We start from the raw sequence: 20,537 nt of genomic DNA, 5'->3' as shown, positions 1-20,537 counted from the left end.
TTGCCTTTGATTATTGCTTTTGGTCCATGGATGAATCTAATACTACAAAATATGCTGGTAAGTTGGCTCTCTCTCTTCACTTGATTTTTGGGCCTCAGTTCTCTTCATCTGTTTTGTTTATTCGGCAGTTCTGTTTTTCCCCATAAAATTCACATTCATTCTTTCCAATTCTAGTATGTGGGCTTTGAAGTCAACAAGATTTGATTTCAGGATCTGGCTGTGCCACTAATTTGCTAAGAAGTCATGGACGGGTTTTTTTATTTTTAAGCACCAGGCTCTTTCCCTGTAAAAGGGGGTATTAGTATCTTCAGAGGTGTTCCAACAATTAGAAATACTGGGGCACCATCTCCAGCCAGAAATGGTAGCTGTTGTGATTATCACATGAAGAAGAGGTTTAATGTGCCATGTCTTCCTTGTCGCTGTTTTGGAAATTCACTGTCCATTGATATAAGCAAAGCACAGATGCTGTTGGTTTCCACAACCCACTCACATCCTGAATATTCTAATAGTCACTGGTGATACAAACTACACATTCACAGGGAATGTGCCCTGAGCTAGCCCCACGTTTTGCTAGTGTTCCTTCCTTGAGGCATTGCATCCCTATTCCATTGAACACAGATGACTACTGATTTATTATTTGGTGGGTCTTGGTCCTTCCAAGGAGTTTATCACAATTGCTTTAGCTCAGGAGGGAAGCATTTGTGGTCGTGGAGGAAGTTTGATTACTACTCTTTTGATTGTGTCCCCATTTCCTTAGGTGTTTAGTCTTTTTTTTTTTTTAAGATTTTATTTATTTATTTGACAGAGACACAGCGAGAGAGGGAACACAAATGGGGAGTGGGAGAGGGAGAAGCAGGCTTCCCTTGGAGCCAGGAGCCTGATGCAGGACTTGATCCCAGGACCCTAGGATCATGACCTGAGTCGAAGGCAGATGCTTAATGACTGAGCCACTCAGGTGCCCCATTAGGTATTTAGTCTTTTTTTTTTTTTTAAAGATTTTATTTATTTATTCATAAGAGCCAGAGAGAGAGAGAGGCAGAGGGAGAAACGGGCTCCCCACTGAGCAGGGAGCCCAATGGGGGACTTGATCCCAGGACCCTGGTATCATGACCTGAGCCGAAGGCAGACGCTTAACCATCTGAGCCACCTAGGCACCCTAGGTATTTAGTCTTAATGAATGTTTTCTCCTCATTTCTACTTAGAAGAACATCAGCTGAATGACTTTCTCATTTGCTTTTTAAAAAGAATAGTGAGGGATGGATGGAGAGGATGCAGGTCTTACAACACTAGAAAGCAAAAGGAGATCACTTGCTTGTGGGGAATTTTGTTTCCTGACAACGCTTTCCTTGCCACATAAAGCAAACTTGTTGAGAAATTATTTCATATATAATTTTTTCAAAAGTTAATCTGAAACTAGGAAAATTTCTTCCATTGCTCACAGTGAGTAAATGAGCCTTTCTTTCCAAACATCATTCCTACACCTTTAGCAAGTGTATTTCATTGAAGTGAATAAGTACTTCTTAATGTTGGTTGTAGTTAATTTGTCTTTTTATTGGCCCATTAGCACTTTAGACAATAAATTCTACAGAGTCTAGAACAGTCTGCTTTGAATGTTAGCCCACTGTGTATTTTGGTGTTGGGTTGGGTGTGTGCTTTTGGATTTAAATAAACTACAAAAGTAAACGATTTCCTATTGTAACAGAAACAAGTGCTGTGGCTGGTACAAAGCTCACTCTTTGTTCAGCTGATGTTATTCAAGATATAACCAGAGAGATGTTCCTGAAGTAGAACTCTCCTCATGCAATTCTCAAATACTTTGAAGGACTCCTCACCACTTAGAGAGAAAATCTATTCTCCTTGGACTACATGTAGGGTCCTTTATTATATATCCTCAGTCTACCTTCCTCACCCTCTACTCCGTGACTCCCACCTGGCCCAGGGCTGTTCCTCTTCTATAACCCAGGGAACCAGCGGGTCTCAGAATAGTTCCTGAAGGATCCATGAAACCCCTGCTGTGTGTGCAGCCTCAGAAAGCCCTTGAGAAATGAAAAAGTTGGGTGGAAAGCAAAAGTGTGCATAACAAACAACAGTAAACATTTTGAGATAATATTGAGTTAAACTGTTTTAAAGATTTTGAGTGCTATAGAAAACCCAAGGAAAGGCAAAATCTGGAAGGGCTGAACAGAATTCTGCAGTCTAAACTGAGCTTAGTGTAAACATTATTGGTTGACTAATACAGTACAGAACAGGGGCTACTGCAGTGATGTGGTTAAATAGTGCTTCAGGGGGTTTGTTTTTCTTTGTCGTGTCTTCTAGAATCACATTCTCCCTCATTGCCCACAGAGACCATTCTGGTCTTCTGCACTGTATCAACACATATCCCCGAATATAGGACAAACTTTTTTTTTTTAAGATTGTATTTATTTATTTGAGAGAGAGAGCACAGAGGGAGAGGGAGAAGCAGACTTCCCGTTGAGCAGGGAGCCCGATGCGGGACTCATCCCAGGACTTCAAGATCATGACTTGAGCCAAGGGCAGACACTTAGCCAACTGAGCTACCCAGGTGCTCCAGAACAAACTTTTTTTTTTTAATGGGAAGTAACTATTAAGTACAGATGATAAAATTGACATGTGAAACTAAAGATTTCTGGAGCTCTGCATTACAAATTAGTATGTTCAGAAATATTTAAAAAGATAAAAATGATTTTTAAAGTTATTGAGAACCTAATAAATTTACTACTTTTAATTTGCATGATCACATCAAATAGCATGTTCCATTCAGCCCTGAAATACAGCACTCTCGGCTCATAGAGCAATGTCTGTTTCTGAAACGTGGGGAGAAATTCTTATTCTTTAGACAGCCCTATTATTGTGCAAATCCAGTGACCACCTTAGCAAAAAGTAAAATTCTTGCTAGCTATTCTCAGGTTTGTTTGTATCCATTGTAAATAATCTGCCTACGAAGTATATTACTGGTAGATTTGTTGATTGGTTTCATACTAACTTGATTTCCTTTCTCTTCATTAAAAAAGAAGTAGCAATTCCTTCTTAATGGTGAATAGAAACATTAAGATAGAAGCCTTCATTCTCTGATGGGACATAGAGGAAATGGAAAAGGGGGAACATGGATTTCCTGAAACCGACCTATTTGTCAGGCTCAATGAATAATGGCATCATTGATACTGACGAAGAGCTCTCGAGGCGGCTCTCAAAACTTGGGGGGCAGAGAGAAGGAGGGGTAGCGGAGGGAGAAAGACTTGGAAGCACAGGGATTGAGGGAGCCACGAGAGGCAGGGCACTGAGTTTCACGCAGTGTGTCAGAATGTTCTGTTTGACTATTTGTTAAAAGTGACCGCAGCACCCTTCACTCTCAGGCTGTCCCGCGTAGAAATACCCAAGTCTCTAGCGTGTTGGATGGCATGGCAGCGGGCTGTTGGAGTGCTGGGAGGGAGAATGTGGGCTCCTACGTCAGACCGCCCGGGGAGCCACTGAGTCTCACTGCCCCTCTGTTTCCTCACATGTTAAATGAGGATGGTAATCATTCTCATCTCCTAGGGTTGATTTGAGGACCAAATGACCTGTCCGCGGAAAGTACGTAAGCCACTTAGAATTTACCGTCTTTGTCGTGGTCACGTTGTCAAGTCCTGAGGGTAATAGCGTCAGCTCTGTGGAAAGAGAATGCACTGGAATTGACGAGACTTGGTTTTGCCACCAGCTGCTCACCTTTGGGGATCTGTTTCGTCATCTGTGGGAGGAGGAGACGTGGCCCAGGGTGATCTCAGACCCCCCTCTCGCTCTCTGATAAAGCATGAATCAGACATTTTATGTTGGCCACACAGCTGTTGTAATGGACTTTTCAGAGGCAAGTCAAAGACTTGTTTGTTAAGCGGTTTGAATTGCCCTGAATCAGGCTCTGAGACATTTTACATTTTAACTGTATTTATTTCTTATTATAACCTTTGGGTTAGGTAGGCATAATAATGCTTGTCTGGCAGGTAATTCTGAGTCTTTAAAGCAAAAACGCTTGTGCCAGGATGAAGAAAACAAACAAAACAAGTAACCTGCAAAAATGAGGCACTCAAAGCTTGGCATATTTCTACATAAACTCTTTATCTTCCCTGTATGGATCTTCGTACATACAGACATAGATCCACGTTTAGGACTATAAAGCTATTGTAGTGAATACTGACAACACTTGAAAGTGTCATGCAGATAATAGGCCTTTGTAAATGGTCAAATCACTACCGATTGTAATTGAGGCCTTCTTGATAATGAATCAGTCCGTGATTCATCACTGCCTAAAATGTGCCATGTTGGTAAATAACAGTGACTTCCAGTCCCCTTGGTTTCAGTTTTCTTCCTAGTGGGGGAATATTTTTCACAAACCTATTTTTCTACAGATCTTCATGCCAAAAATTAAAACCAATCTGGTGAGGGGCGCCTGGCTGGCTCTGTCGGTAGAACACGTGAATCTTTGATCTTGGGGTTGTAAGTTCGAACCCCATGTTGGGCATAGAGATTACTAAAAAAAAATCTGTAACCGACTGAGCCACCCAGGCACCCCAAAAATAAAATCTTAAAAAAAAAAACAAACCTGTCTGGGGGTGGCATATCTTGGGATCAATGTGGACCTGAACATTTCCAGGCCTAGAGCTTCTAAACTATTGATTTAGAAATTATATAACAATTGTCACCATATGGCATGTTGCTCAAACTTGCTGAAGCCGTGTGTTTTGGGGCATTGTTAATGCCCTGCAGTTCAGGAGAAAGGTTATATATATATGTCTGATTCTTACTCTGCTAGCATAGCTTTGTGCTGTGTGCATCCGAGCCGTGAGCTGTTGCCCTGTTTGATTCTGTTCCCATGATGGGACATTTTATGTGCCCAGAGGTAGAACTAATTTCTCTTTCACGCTGTTTAATGGAAGCAAGATTAGGAACAAGATAAGACATTTGTGTGATTATTGCTAATTGAAAATTTATATTCTAAAAGCCAGCACTAGCCAAAATAGAACAAATATTTTATCAAAGTTCCAAAATACTTGTTTTAGCAAAGTTGGTTCATTCTTTCATTATTCAAGTATATAAGAAACACTCAGCAAGTGCTTTGCACAGAATAATTGTTAGCTGTTAGGTTTATCAAAACCATAGATGTTTTCCCTATAGTTACGAGAAGCAGTAGCAGTTGATTCTTTGAAAAGTTCGATGAAATGGAGATTCCTTATAAATGATGCATGCCATCTTAAAAGACACAAAACAGTCTAAATGCAGAGTTCTTCTAGATTTTTCTTTCTCTTTTATAGTCTTTTGCAAATTGTTGTACCCATCCCAAATTTAACAATTCTTTTAGTGACTAAGCCTTATCAGGTTGTTCCCTAAGCATCCAACTTCGTTTTCTTAGAACCAGCAACTGTCTTTTTACATTTATTAATGAAATTATGTAATTACAGAGAAGTACAATTGACATAAACCAGTTTAGGAGCAAACCCTTTGTGACCCTTTGTGAGAGCAAAGCTCAGCTGGTGGGAGTCCAGAGCACAGCCTCCCAGCTGGGGTGATGTAGGGTTCAGTGGGCGCGCCTCCATGTACTATTTTATAGATGGAAGAGAATGTTGGCGAATTCAGAAATTTGGGTAAAAGTAGAGGTCAGTGAAGAAAAACTTTTCTTCTTTTTTTCTGTTTTTGTATCACAAGAATCTTTGATGTTTACTTTCAAGTTTACTCATGGTGGGATTGTATTTGTGTTGGGTAAAATGTGCCAAGTGCCCACACTGAGACCGTTTGAGTTCACATCCCTGCACTCCTCATGGACGTTTCCTTGCCCAGTGAGGTCATGGGGGGGGGGGCCTTGACTTTTCTCTGGGTTAGGCCAGCTTTACTAGTGAGAAAAACTTTCCTGAAATAAATAAGCTTAGCTAATATTGTTAGATTTTTTTGAGAAGAGAGTGCGTGCGTGTGTGCGTATGTGTGTGTAAATGTGTGTATATAAGTATGCATGTGTGTGTATGTATGTATGTTGTGAGCATGTATATTTGATTATAAGTGTGTGTGTGTGTGGTGAGTATGGGTGTGTGTAAATGTGAGTTAGTGCATGTGTATATGTTTATGTGTGAGTGTGTGTGTGCTTCTCTTTTCTCTTACTTCTCCTGATTTTTTTAAAAGTAGGCTTCATGCCCAACGTGGGGCTTGAACTCATGACCCTGAGATCAAGAGCCCCATGCTCTACCAGTGGAGCCATCCAGGCGCTCCTCTACTCCTATTTTTTTAATCCCACACAGCCCCACCTTCTTACAGGGTTTCCTTTCTTCATCCCCATCTATTCCTTATTTATTGGCACCCAGAGACATCATGTAACTTACTGAAGGGTATGTAGAGAGGTGGGTAAGAATCACAGTAGACAATAGACTTGGGAGCACTAGGTTCTCAGCACTGTGCTCATCCCTTCACCTGCAGTGGGTCATTTAATTGTCAGAACACCCTATCACGTAGAAACAATTATTGTCCCCATTTTACAGATGAGGAAACTGCTCCGTGGGAGAGAGCTGAAAAGCAGTCGTAAATGTGAGTTTTAGACAGTGACAAGTATGTATGAAAATGTTATGGATTCTCCTGTAGTCCCAGGCTGTCCTCTCTTCTCTGCCACCCCAAAAGAGCGGCTGTGTTCGGCAATCACGTTGCAGTGCTCTGGCTTGGAAGCCAGCCAGGAATCGTTCTGGTAGCATTCTCCCTCCTGTCAGATGTTTTCTGGAGTCCCCAGTGCCTATATTTGGTTTGGGCTTTGTTTTAATCTCCCCTCGAGTGCTGTGAATACTGTGCTCCCCGAAGTCCAGAAGGAATGTTGGGGCTGGCGTGTTCCTGTACCACCGAGAACATATTAGACAGAAATGAAGAACACTTACTTTCCCAGCAGATGCTTTATGTGAAAACACCCTACGGAATAGCTCAAAAGACATTCTCTATCAGAGTCATCACAGGCCAGGTGGCTTCTTTGCTTCTTCCATTCTGGGCACCAATATCTGATCCTCTCCTCAGTGAGTCAGCCACCTGACTTGCCAACAAAAAAGGAGCCAAGGTTCACTGCCAGTTCATGACTCGTCCCAGCGCTGTTGCTGGGGTGGAAACGTCCATCTGGGTGAGTCACCCTGTGCCATGCTGCAAGCAAGACTCCCAAACACCGCGATGCTGATCGCCCTTAGACACCACTGTGGAAAGTGGCCCCGCGCTCTCCCTTTACCCGCATGGCCCAGTTTCTCAGGATTCTTTTTTTTTTTTTTTTAAGATTTTTATTTATTTATTGAGAGAGAGAGAGAATGGTAGAGAGAGAGCATGAGAGGGAAGAGAGTCAGAGGGAGAAGCAGACTCCCTGCTGAGCAGGGAGCCCGATGCGGGACTCAATCCTGGGACTCCAGGATCATGACCTGAGCCGAAGGCAGTCGCTTAACCAACTGAGCTACCCAGGTGCCCACTCTCAGGATTCTTTTACCAAGCCCCTTAGTGGCAAACTTCTGTAGTCGATTAAAACGTAAATCTAGTGTCACCAGGTCCATCCTGAAAGGCTTCATTTTTGTATCCAAACTCAGTAGTTTTTGGTCATTTAGTTTAACCGAGGTTTAACTTCCCTACATGGGACAGTTTCTGAGTTGCCCTATTTGGGAGAGGGATTTGCTGAAGCCTGGTCCACATTAGGCATTTCTCCTCACTGCATGTGTATGTGGAGAACCTGTCTGGTCTTGCACTGTCCAGGTGCTCTGATTTGGACCTGGGCCACCTGCCAAGCCCAGACTCATCAAAATCACTGAGGCTGTCAGCCCTGCTTAGAGGTGGAAAAACATCCTCACCCAACAAGCAGACCCAGGAATCCCACATCACGAATACTGAGTTCAGACATTTTTTCCCCCACTCTAACTCCAAAGAGAAAAGACAGGAAAACAGGAGATTGTATTTACAGTGATAAAAAGTATTGATCGTGTTGAAATCTTGAATGCTTTTCCATGTTCCTGCTTTAGAAAAATGAGAAATATTCCACGCATATGTCCTGTCTGACCTTGTATTGCCATGCTTACTGTTTTATTCAGCCATGATCTCTATGTGACTGCCTTGTTTAATGCAGATTTTAAATAAGACAAGGGTTATGCCTTCCCATTTTGTTCTCCCGTTTCTTAGAACACAGCCCCCTGTAACTGACCCTGTGCCTCTTCAGTAGTCGGTGTTAGGCATATGAATGGTACGTGCATTTTCTCTTCCATCCCTGGTTGGTCTTCTGCTCGGGGCCCTGCTATAGAGAGAGAATTACCTTGGTTACTCAGTTGTCCATGCACACACGTAACAGCTCTGAAACAGCTTTGAATACGTTGCTGCGGTCCCCAACAGGGACAAGTGATGCACGAGTGTAGAGACTCAGATCTGTATTATATATGTGACTTAGGGTTGGGTGGGTCAGGTGTATAACCTTGGTTGCAGAAATTCCATGCAGGGGTCCTCTCTGCTGTTGTGATACGGTATTCCAGATTGCTTTGGACATGCCTATGTGTTAAGACTTATGCATATAGTTATATATATAACTGTATATTTACAGTCATATACGTATTGTGTACATACAACATACATAACTATATACTTTATAGTTTTAAGCATGAACCCCACAGGGGAAATTGGCATCTTCTTGGTCATGGTTATTAACAAGTGAGGTCAGGTTTGCCCTGTGGATTCCCTGCACCAGACACATGGAGCTGCCATGTGTAGAAGGATCACCTGCTGAAAAGCCACAAGCCTCTTGGGCGTGACAGTGCTGTGGCCTTGCTTGGTTTTTCTGGGATAGAAGCAAATACTCGTAGATCCTCCTGCTTCCCACGCGACTTTTGAACTTTCCCTCTCGGGCTGGTGTGCATGCCCCTAGACAGACAGCTTCTTTCTCTTTGAGGGGAGGTATGGGCAGGAAACATGTAGGTGAAAATATTGCATCTTTTATGGGCTCCCTGATTCCCACCATCCAACATAAACAGCCCCATTGTTTTGCATAGTGAGCTTCGAAAAGCAGTTGGCAAGTCGTTTTTTTTTTCCTATGCTGAGAAAGGAGACCTCTGTGTTTAAAAAATAGAAACAAGCAGGAAACCTTCAGTCTTTTGGATCAACCAGACTCTCCTTAACAGACCATGAAAGGGTCTTTGATATTTAATGTCTTCTCTCTATCACAGAGTGAAGTGTACCCCATTTGTGTGTCACGGAGAGCCTGTTGTGTTGGGGAAGACAGGAGGCTGTATAGAGTCCACAGGGCATTTTTGGGCTTTGGTTGACAGTCTGACCCTTTTACAGTGGTTTCCTACCATCCCAGTGATGCCCTTGAAAGTTCCCAAACCGAAGCATTGATTAACTATAACCCCAGCCAAGGAGTTCTACAGCTCAAAGGGCACCAGTTAGAAATTTCAGGGGAAATGTATAGAGGGTGTTTCTATTCACAGTTTTATTGATAGGATTTATTATGTTGGTTTTTGCCCCCTATACCCTTCCAAGATAATGTTATGAAAGAAAAGTAAATATTTTTCCTCCACTGGACAGTATAGGTTGGCATATCTTGTCCCAAATAGTACTGTTCTTTTTTCCTCTCCTCACAAGCCCCAACATAACACACATACACATATGTAGACATACATGTACCCCCAACACACATACATACCCCACACAACCCAGCACACATGCACCACACATACACCCCCAACACACACACATATGCACGTATGCCCAGCACATATATAACCCCATATACACTCAACACCCATACACACACGTACACACACACACACACACCAATACATACAAAACATAACACCCATCACCATATTATACCATTATATTTGGCCAGTAGAATTTTAGAAGTGGGAACTAGAGAAACAGCAGTAAGTGATTCCTTTAAAATCTTTTTCCTAAGAATAGATGTCTTTTATCTTTGAAATTGGATTACCTGACAGAATTGTTGCAAAGGTAAAGAAACTACATTAAGGAAAAATAATTAGATGTTGATCTCCTTCTCTATACCAAAATTAATTATAGTTGATTAAAGATTTGAGGGATGATGTTGATAATGGATATTAACTAAAATATACTATAGACTTATACTGGCCAGGCACTGTGGTAAGTGCTTTACCTGTCTTGCCTTGTTAAATCATACCAGCGACCCAGTAAGGGAACAACTATTATTCCTGATTTACTAATGAAGAAACCCAGAACTTGCCCAAGATCACACAGCTGGTAAGGAGCAGAGTTCAGGTTGGAAAATAAAACTGTAAAAAAATAAAAACAACAGAACTAGAAGAAAATACAGGTGAATCCCTATATAATTTGGGGTAATAATAATACAAAAGGATTTTGGAAGCATAAACATATACCGTAGGGAAAAATCACAGAGGAAAAGATGAAAGATTTGAATATGGACAACCAAAAGCTTTTGTATGACAAAAACCAACATGAGACTAAAAAGTAAATGACAGACTAGGAAACAATATTTACAATGTATAATAGACCAAAGGTTAATATCCTTAATATATGATGAGCATTTTGGGGGCACCTGGCTGGCTCAGTCGGAAGAGCATGTGACTCTTGATCTCGGGAGTATGAGTTCGAGCCCCATGTTGGGTGTAGAGATTACTTAAATAAGTAAATAAACATATAAATGTATGTATGATGAGCATTTTTAAGTAAAAAAAAAATCAATGATTAAAGCAATCAATTTGTAAAAAGAAACATAGGACCCAAATAATCAGTTTACTAAGGAATAAATACAAAGTGGGGAATCAACAAAGGAAAGGAAAATTGTAGTTTAGACAAAACCGGGAAGAATGATAATAGCCGTGTTGTTGAGGGTGCATTGCTACAGGACACAGTAATTTGAGTTTTTGGAGTTTTGCCTGAAACTAGAAAACAGAAAAGTGCTCAGAGATAAATATGTAAGGATAAATATTACAGAAAAAAGAAAAAGGAAATAATCTACATATCCATAATAGGGAACTGATTGCATCAGGTAAGCATACAGTGGAAAGCTAAGCAGCTATAAAAAATATTAATGTTGGTATAACTTTGTAGAGGTGGCAAAGTGTTCATTATTTCTTATCTTGAAAGAGAATAAATTTCCCTTGAGACATTAAGCCATAGTGATAAAATGTATTGCATTCTCTCTAGAATCCAGTCTTGCTTAGAATTGTAAAGATACATGAACTTAACAATAGTTCTTTGTGTTTATCCTTTTATAAATTGTGCTTCGAGGTAGTTATTTAAGGATGGAAAGGAGACGAATTCTTTCCAGAAACACAGTATAATTGTTTGCTACTTTTTCATATTCTATTTTGTATTTCTCAGAATTTTTTCCTTTCCTACTTATAACTAAAATTTGATTAAATATGATAAATCTGAAGTATATTCTGTCAAGCATAACTGTAAATGTCTAAGAGAACTTGACTTTTTGAAAAGCATATGCATATATTTAATGGAAATCAGAGAGACTAGTTTGGTTTTTTTCTGTCACATATATTTTGTTTTAATGTCTGGGCGGTTACTGTGGGTGCTGGGAAAAGTATAATCTGTCATTTTTATCAAAATTATTCAATTAGTAGATACATATTTCATTAACAAATCTATTCACATCTATCCCCAGACCTTATGTAACCAAGGGTACTCTAGTCTTTAGGGGCTCATTAAAATTTCAAAAACAGTCATACTTTGTGTTTTTTTTTTTTAAACATTTGATTTTTATTTATTTGACAGAGAGAGAGACAGCGAGAAAGGGAACACAAGCAGGGGGAGTGGGAGAGGGAGAAGCAGGCTTCCCGCTGAGCAGGGATCCCAGTGTGGGGCTCGATCCCAAGACTCTGGGATCATGACCTGAGCCGAAGGCAGACGTTTAACGACTGAGCCACCCAGGCGCCCCAAAACAGTCATACTTTGACCAAAGTATAAACTCTAATGCAATTAAACCTTTTTTTTTTTTAATTTTTATTTTGAAGTGATCTCCACGCGCAATGTGGGGCTCAAACTCAAAACCCTAAGATCAAGAGTTGCATGCTCTACCAGCTGAGCCAGCCAGATACCCCAAATGTTTCTTTTTAAGTTCAACAAACAATATTTTGATGCCTCAGTCCTCACCAGTGAGGAAAGGGGCCCCCAGTTAAATCCACTTTAGTCTGAGGACAGCTATGTCAACATACAGGAATAACTCAGGAAGTAAAAGTGCCTACTGTTTGCCAGGTAGTCTGCTAAGATTCAGCAACATTTTTAAAGCTCACAGGACATCGGGGAGTCTCAGTCAGTTGGGCATCTGACTCTTGATTTCAGCTCAGGTCATGATCTCAGAGTCGTGAGATCGAGCCCCGCATCAGGCTCCGTGCTAAGTATAGAGTCTGCTTGAGATTCTCTCTCTCCCTCTCCTGTTGCCCCTCCCCCCTCAAATGAATAAATAAATAAAATCTTTCAAAAAAAGAAACTCGCAATCCAGTGGTAGAGAAAAAAATGGAAAAAAATAGTGAAGCATAATAAGACCTAGAGTTTGTAAAAACAAACAAACGCACAAAACCACGAAGACCAGAGGTGGGAGTAACTGACTCCTGGTGTCGTGCACTCTGAGTCACCGATGATGGGTGAGCATCTCCTTTAACATTTAAGAGGCAGTACAGACAGACCCAGGCCCTGCCACTCACTGTCTGTGTGATCTTGGACAAATGACTCCCCTTTAGAACCCCAGCCTCCTTACAGATCCTACTGGCCCTGGGGTCTGCAAGGATTCAATGATACAAAATATGTAAAGTGCATTGCTATTGGGGCAGTTGATAAAAATTAATTCTCTTCTTCCTAGTTGCACAAATAATAAAAGTATACAAGTTTAAAAGGTTAATTTATCAGGGTACCTGGGTGGCTTAGTCAGTTAAGCGTCTGACTTCCACTCAGGTCATGATTACAGGGTTCTGAGATCGAGCCCCGTATCAGGCTCCCTGCTCAGAGGGGAGCCTGCTTCTCCCTCTCCCTCTGCCCCTCTGCACCCCACCCCCACTTGTACTCACTCTCTTGCTCACTCTCTCAAATAAATAAAATCTTAAAAAAAATAAAATAAATTCATATCCTCTTTAGTATTTGTAGTAATTTAGACATAGGCAAAACCAATTTATTCATGTGTTTTTATATGCTGGAGAATTCTTTAATCATTTGGTTTATTTTTTTGTGCACTTTTAGTGTATATATCCTAGCCTGGAAGGTTTTGTGTTTTTTTTTCGCTTGACATGTCATAAACCTATTTCATGTAGCTCTGTAGCATTCATTCTTGGTTTTTTTGACTAATGCTCTTTAGTTTAAAAAACCATTCGTACCAAGGGAAAAAAAAACATTGCAATTTTCCTTTAAGAGAACATGGAGAGGTTCCTGGGTGGCTCAGTCAGTTGAGCATCTGACTCTTGGTTTCGGCTCAGGTCGTGATCTCTGAGGGTCGTGAGATCAAGCCTCGCTTTGGGCTCCACGCTCAGCAGGGAGTCTGCTTAGAGATTCTCTCCCTCTGTCCCTCCCCCCACTCACTTTCTCTCTCTAAAATAAATCTTTAAAAAAAAATAAAAATAAAAGAATATAGAGAAAATAATTCCTCATACTTCCATGCTACTCAACTTCAGGAGGAAAAGCTAGAAGTATTGCATCTCACCCCCTAACATAGGAAGAGAGAGGTTCCTGACTAAGTGACCACAGGCCCTTGCATGGCGTCGTCGAGCTCTGACCACAGGCTTCCTGCAGTCGAGTCCTTCAGTCAACTCAAGTTCTTGCTTTTTTTCAAGTTACTAAATATGAGTTGAAATCAAGAGTTACGGGCAGGATGTTTGACCTGGCCAGGTCTTAAAGCATGTTGTCCCCACCCCCTTCCTGAGGGGGACTGGTTAACCAGGGTGGAAGATGCCACGAGATGGCTCCGTTTGTCTCCTTGCACCAAGAAAGCAGTGCCTTCAGAGCCTGCGGGTGGCACCTGGGTCTGGCTAAGGACCACGGTCGGTTCTCACAAGCCTGAGCGCAGGCCGGGTTTAATCCCTAAATTCTACACTGCAGGGCTTTGCTCCAGATTTAAGGCCTGCCTTTTGGCATGGGCCTTGGGGGGAGTACATGTGGAATAAGGAAGATCCTTTGAGAAAACATACAGGAAAAAGGTATTGATGTAGTAGATAAAAATTTTAACATTGCCTTATTCTTTTCAGTGTGTGTGCACACATCTATAGCTAGTCTTCACAACAAACCTGTGCATTTAGGAGTAGTTACACCCTTTTTAAAAATCCACATATTACGCCAACATGTTTTGAATACCCCTTAGGTACCAGGCTCTGTGCTAGATGTTAGAAGTCAGAATTAGAGAAATAAGGTTATGTAAATCTGTTATTTTTCTTCCACTTCATTTTTTTCAACTTTAGTGCCCATCAGTTGATGTTTCACACTATTTGACATAAGTTTTTTACATTATATGTATACGTTAAAGGTATTGGAACATGACTTTTGTTAAACTCAGCAATGTTTTTGAATTTTAGCATTGTTTACACCCACAGGTGTGTTCTATTTGTTTTTTTTTACATGGTTTGTAATATTCTAACATACAAAATAGTCTCATTTTCCTTCTCTACTCCCTTACTAATGGGCATTTAACTTGATTCCAACTTAGAAAGTCTAAATAATGCTGCTGTGAGCATTCTGTTACAGGAGTCCCTTGTGGAATGTCTCGAGGGTGGTTGCCTCACATTGGCTCCGAGTAGAGGCATATTCTCTCTCTTCTAGGTGCTGTCAGGTTTTCTTCAAGTGGCTGCATTATTTATTCTCCTCCCAGTGGATTATGAAAATGCCTGTATTTCCTCAGTCCAGCTGTATTGTTGCCACGGTTTTATGTTTTGCCAACCTAATGGTTGGAAACATTACTTGTTTCGCACTTACACATCTCTGAGAGTCCCACTGTGCAGCCGCATGTCCCAGTGTAACAAGAGACTGCCAGAATTAGGTCCAGCTTTGCATAAAGGAAACAGTACACCTGAAAGCTTATGTTATGTTGCGTTATTTCCAAATGTAAAAGGAATTGTCGTGTAAGATTAAAAAATAAAAAGTTCATTGGACTCATTTTTTCAACATTTATTAAGCATTTTGTGCCAGGCCCAAGGATTACAAGATAAACAGATTATAGTCTCTGACATCAATCAGGGTCTTCTCATTCCAGTGGCGGGAAGAGGTACTTAAACCAGTAGGTTTGGCAAATACCGTAATTGTGAAAGTTGGGGGCTATGAGAACACAGAGGAAGGAGAATACCATTTTAATTCTCTTAATGATGGGGAATGAATGTTAGAAAGTCAGAAATTTCAAAGGGTAGTAAATGCCACCTTAACTGTTTAAAAAGATTTTTATACCTGGGGCGCCTGCGTGGCTCCGTTGTTTGGCTGTCCAACTCTTGATCTCCGTTCAGGTCTTGATCTCAGGATTGTGGGTTCGGGCCCCATATTGGGTGTGGAACCTACTTAAAAAAAAAAAATTTTCACAGCTTTACTCTTTAGCCAGAAGCTACTGGCTATATAGTACATGACCGAAGACCCCCACAAGCTGCCGTGAGCTGTAGACAGGCTCACAGAAGAGAACTTGTCCTCGAACCCAGCATGGGAACCAGGGTAAAGGTGCCTATGCTCCACACATCACCTCCTCCAGCAGTGAACGGTTTCTCAGCATTTGGCATGCACTTAGCGTTGTGCTAGGTGCTTACATGTACCAAGATGTGTCTGACAACGTTCCTGCTCATTGCAAACCCAGAATCCAGATGGGGAGATAAGACCATTTATGTTTAATGGTATTTTAATACCAGCTCATGAGAAGAAGCTAAACAGAATTTAAACGATCCTTTTGTATGGCCCACTGACTATGGAAAGGAAAACTTTTATGAAAAGGAAACTTTTATGCCTAGCGAAGTGTCTGAGAGGGAAAGAATGAGTAGAATCATGACCTGATCCAGGAACTGAGCTCTTAACACATAGCCCTACACATAGTAGGCACACAGTACACTTTTAACATCTTTGGATTGAGAGAATGTTGTTACTAACTGGGACTCAGTTATTAATCCAAACATAATCAAGAAAAATCATTCTTTTCTTTTGTAATTTTTTATTTTTTGTTTTGGTTTTTAGGCCAAGAAGTGGTTTTCAAGTGCCTTGGGGAAGGAATTCTTGAAAAAGCCTTTCAGGGGTATAATGCTTGTATTTTTGCGTATGGACAGACAGGTAAGTAGCTGCTTTTATTTATAGCCAATGACGTTAAATATGCATTTCTTAAAGTCTAGAAATAGAAAACACTCTGGGAAGTGTCGGAAACATGCTTCTGACTTTGTGGGTTTTGCTGAATTAGATGATCAAAAGTAACCCTCTTTTTGAAGATTCAACAGTTTTGATAATTGAGTAATTGAGCAAAGCTAGTTTCAAACTATTAAATGTCATTTTCCTAAATTATAGTTTTAACCTGTATTTGACCTAGAAAAATAATTACCAGTTTCTCAGTATAAAGGTTATAGTAAAAAGCTGTAGAACAACTCTTGGTATCATCCTATGCGGAGGACCTTCCCTGGGACACAGGAGTGCTAATGGATTATTAAACCGAGACTGTGGGGCAGGTGCTTGGAACATGCAGAGCAGAAGTTCGCTAGGGGCTCAGCCGTTAACACTGCTTCAGCAAGAAAGTTAGAATCTAAGTCCCACTAATACTGCCTGAGGCCCCATCACAGGACAGCTACGAGACTCAGACAAGAGAACACGTATCAAAGCATTTTCACAAACATAAAATATTTTGGGGGTAAAGTACTGTCTGTGTTACTCAATAATGTATTTAGTTGACATTCACTATACATACTTTTCAAGATTACATATTCATCGTGGTTCTATTTGTAGGCGTCCCTCCATCAAGCTGGAGGTTGTGAGCGTTACAGAAAGAATAGTAGTCTTGCTGTCCAGGGGCATGGGCGTGAGGCTGCGTTTGCCGCTTCTGCTCTGTGACCCTGGCAGATAAATGTAGAAACCTCATCATGCGGAAGCATTATGTTTCACTCCCTCTGTGGTCCTCCTTCCTTTCTGCTTTCTCTTCTTCAGGTTCGGGAAAATCTTTCTCCATGATGGGCAGTGCTGAGCAGCTGGGCCTTATTCCAAGGCTCTGCTGTGCTTTATTTAAAAGGATCTCTCTAGAGCAAAATGAGTCACAGACCTTTAAAGTCGAAGTATCCTATATGGAAATTTATAATGAGAAAGTTCGGGATCTTTTAGACCCCAAAGGGTAAGTTAGTGGTTGAAATTAAGCTTGTCATGGGAATAATAATTGTAAATGATCCTTAAGTTAAAACTGCAAGTGAATATATTTATTTGGTCACTACTGTGGTTTCAGTTCATTCACTGAGAAATCATCTGCTTCTCAAAGCCTACTGGTATACCCAGTATACATGGTTCATCCTGTATTCATGTGTAAAGTTGCTTACATATGCCATTTAAAAAGATGTTTTTACTGTTGGTATTATTTTTGCTACCATGGCTTGTTCATAAAAATTGAGTTAAGAATGACTCAGTGGTCCTCCAATTCATGTTGGAAGGCAGCAGCTCTACATTGGAGGTAAGTGCTGGAACCAGCCTGGACAAGCATTCTCTTCCTGGGCTGTGCTCTGGAATCATGTTGGGGGGCTTTTGAAGCATACACTGGCCTGAGCCCCACCCATTGAGACCATGATTCAGTGGCCCCAAGGGGAATCCCAAGCATGGGTATTTTTTAAAAACTAGGTGATAAAAACCAGATGAGTTTGATTCATAAAAAAATTTTTTTGCTGATTTAAAAATACATACTCATAGAAAATTTAGAAAATAGGCAAAGTGTAAGAAGAAATAAAAATGACCTATAATCCCACCACTCAAAAATAACCATTGTTAATACTTTGGTGTATTTTGATCCTGTGTTTGATCCAAGTCTCCAGCAGGCGGGGGGAGTATTGAGCTCATTCTCTAAATTCAATTCAGTTATCCTGAATTATTTTTAAATGCTTTTAGCAGCTGTGTAATCAAGGGTATCATCATAAGATCAGACTTGTAGGTGATAAGGAAGTGAACCAATCATAGGAAATGTTTATATTGACTTTAAAGTTATTAACTATTTGCATATGAAAGAACATTTATAATACATGTAAGATATAAAGAATAATAAAATTGACCATCCTACTTACCATTTGGCTTAATCATGACCAATATTTTTGAACCCCTTTATGATTGTCTTGGATTCCATTCCATTCCCTACCCTTCTCCAAGGTAACCACAATGATGAATTTTACATTTCTCATTATCTTCATCCTCCTTAGAGTTTACACAGAATTTTGCACAATTTTAAACTTTGTGTAAGGGACATCATAGCATATATGTCCCTTGTTGACTTGCTGTTTTCTTCTTAATGATTCATTCATTCTGATACATGAAGTAATAATGCGTTCACTTTTACTGCTCCTTGGTGTTTCATTATATGATTATACCATAGTCTGTCTCATCTACTATCACTTGTGTGGTTTCCACTTTTTACTGCTTCAGTGCTACTCTGAGCATTCTTGCACAATTTTCTGGGTGTGCAAATGTAAGTTCCTAGGGAATACATCTGGGGTGGACTTGTGGGCAACAGGACACTGAATCTTTGGCGTTAGGAGGTCCTGCCTAATTGTCTTTCAAAGGACTCGTACCAGTTCACAGCCCACCAGCAGTGTACAAGAATGCCCTGTGTTAGACACCATCACAAGCACTTGATACGGTGCTAGGTTACTTTTTCTGGCTCCAGAATAGCATTCAAGAATCTCTGGTTGCGCAAGGCAAGTGAGTAGAGTCTCAGAGCCGTGTGCATCCCGCTAGCTCTCTTGAAGATGTGCATTTGATCTGCCCCCATTTAGAGTACACAGAATTGCTCGTTGTCACATTGAATTCTTCATCAGTAAAGGCAGTAAAACCTACTTTGTAGGTTACTGTAAGATTAAATGGGATAACTAAAAAGTTCTTAGGGAACAGTGCCATGACTTTGGGAAGCACTCAGTGATTCTTAGTTCCGTTTTTCTGCACTTAAGTGATGCCAAACATCGACACTTGATTTGAAAGGGGATCAGTATCTGATGCAATGGAAAAGGTGACAAATGCAATATACTCATAATATATATAGATTTGCTTTTAATCTCAATTATGTGTTGATAAGCTTTAAATGGGTCCCAAACCAGGTTGGTCATTTAAAATTTTTAAAAAGTCTTAAAGTCTTCACCAGCAGAGCCAATTCTAAATATAGCATAAATATCAGTAACTGCAAACAACTGCTTTCCTGCTCTATCACTTTCTGTATAAAATTGTTAGCATAGAAGCAGCATAAATCAGTTCAGCCTTAAAGAAGCAAATTAAAATACTTTAATATTGTTCACTACTTGATCAAAACTTTTAGACGTGATTTACTGAAACTGGGAGTGTGCTTGTGTATGAAATAATCTTAAGGTTAAATTTAATTCTGCATGTTCTTTCCTTTGTTTTCTTTCCTTTTTTTTTTCCTCCTGTGTAGAACTGAAGTTCATCGACTAAAGCAAGCAAGTTAGCTTACCCTCAAATTCTGTGTGCTGGCTATTTAGTTTAGGAGTAGAGATAGAATTTTTTAAATAGTAAGTTACTTAAAATAGAAATCAGTATAAAAGACATTCCTCAAAAGGAATGCTGTTTTCCTAATCCAAATAAAGTAGCTTTTAGAATATTTCTTGATCATTAAAAAAATTGCAACCTTAGTTTTTGAGTAGCTAAAAAGAAAGAAAAGCTTCCCAGTTTGGTCTGATTCATTCATTCCTATTTCCTTCCTCCCAAAGGAATAGACAGTCTCTTAAAGTTCGAGAGCATAAAGTTTTGGGACCATATGTAGACGGTTTATCCCAGCTGGCTGTCACTAGTTTTGAGGTAAGTGTCATTAAAAAAAAAAAATCAGTAAATTGAAATGTGTAGGTAATGTTGAGTGTATTTTTTATGTGAGTGCTTTGTAGCATATTGGTACCATGCGTGGTCTCAGAAACCCGGTAGCAACACACCCTACACGGAAAGAAAGGGCTTCAACATGCTTTGTTGTGAAGGCGTGACAGTGTGGCCAAGAGGCTCACCAGTGTGAAGTGCTGAGTATTTTCTTTCATGCCGCCTTGTTGAAACTCTTCTCCCCAAGGTTGTCAGTGATGTCCTTCTAGAGAAACCTGGACGCATGTAAGCAGCGTTGGGTAATCCGTTCATTCCCTTCCTGCTGACAGGATCTTCTGTGCTCATTTCCATTACTTTTCAGTCTTCTGATTCTATTTTTCTGAATCGCTCCTCTCTCCATTGACGGACCTGTCTCCTTTTTCTGCTCCTTGACTTGTATGCCTTTTTACATCCCGACTTGATGTTTTAGCCTTACTTCTATTGTCACTGCTTCAGAAACCCCCCAAAACAGCCCGCTCTGTGTTGCTGGAGAATGCCGACCCACGGGTGCGTGAAGGTGTCCTCTGCCT

The 20,537-nt window shown here is 40.5% G+C and overlaps 1 protein-coding gene across 4 annotated transcripts in view; it reads left to right on the top strand.

Annotated features, from left to right (window-relative positions):
- The window catches only part of KIF13A (kinesin family member 13A), a 100,855-nt gene continuing 80,318 nt past the window's right edge, over window positions 1-20,537 (top strand). For all 4 annotated transcript variants that reach the window (XM_028107471.2, XM_028107469.2, XM_028107470.2 and 1 more), the window contains exons 1-4: window positions 1-57; window positions 16,162-16,254; window positions 17,113-17,293; window positions 19,872-19,959. In XM_028107471.2, the coding sequence (XP_027963272.2) occupies window positions 27-57; window positions 16,162-16,254; window positions 17,113-17,293; window positions 19,872-19,959 (393 nt within the window). In that variant the 5' untranslated portion in view covers window positions 1-26. The remainder of the gene's footprint in view (window positions 58-16,161; window positions 16,255-17,112; window positions 17,294-19,871; window positions 19,960-20,537) is intronic.

This window comes from Eumetopias jubatus, unplaced genomic scaffold, assembly GCF_037043125.1.
Source record: "Eumetopias jubatus isolate StellerSeaLion01/CBP00866 unplaced genomic scaffold, mEumJub1_p1.0 scaffold_6, whole genome shotgun sequence".
In the NCBI taxonomy this organism is placed as follows: Eukaryota; Metazoa; Chordata; class Mammalia; order Carnivora; family Otariidae; genus Eumetopias; species Eumetopias jubatus.
Note: the sequence above shows the minus strand (reverse complement) of the source record. Positions and strands in the feature narration are given on the sequence as shown.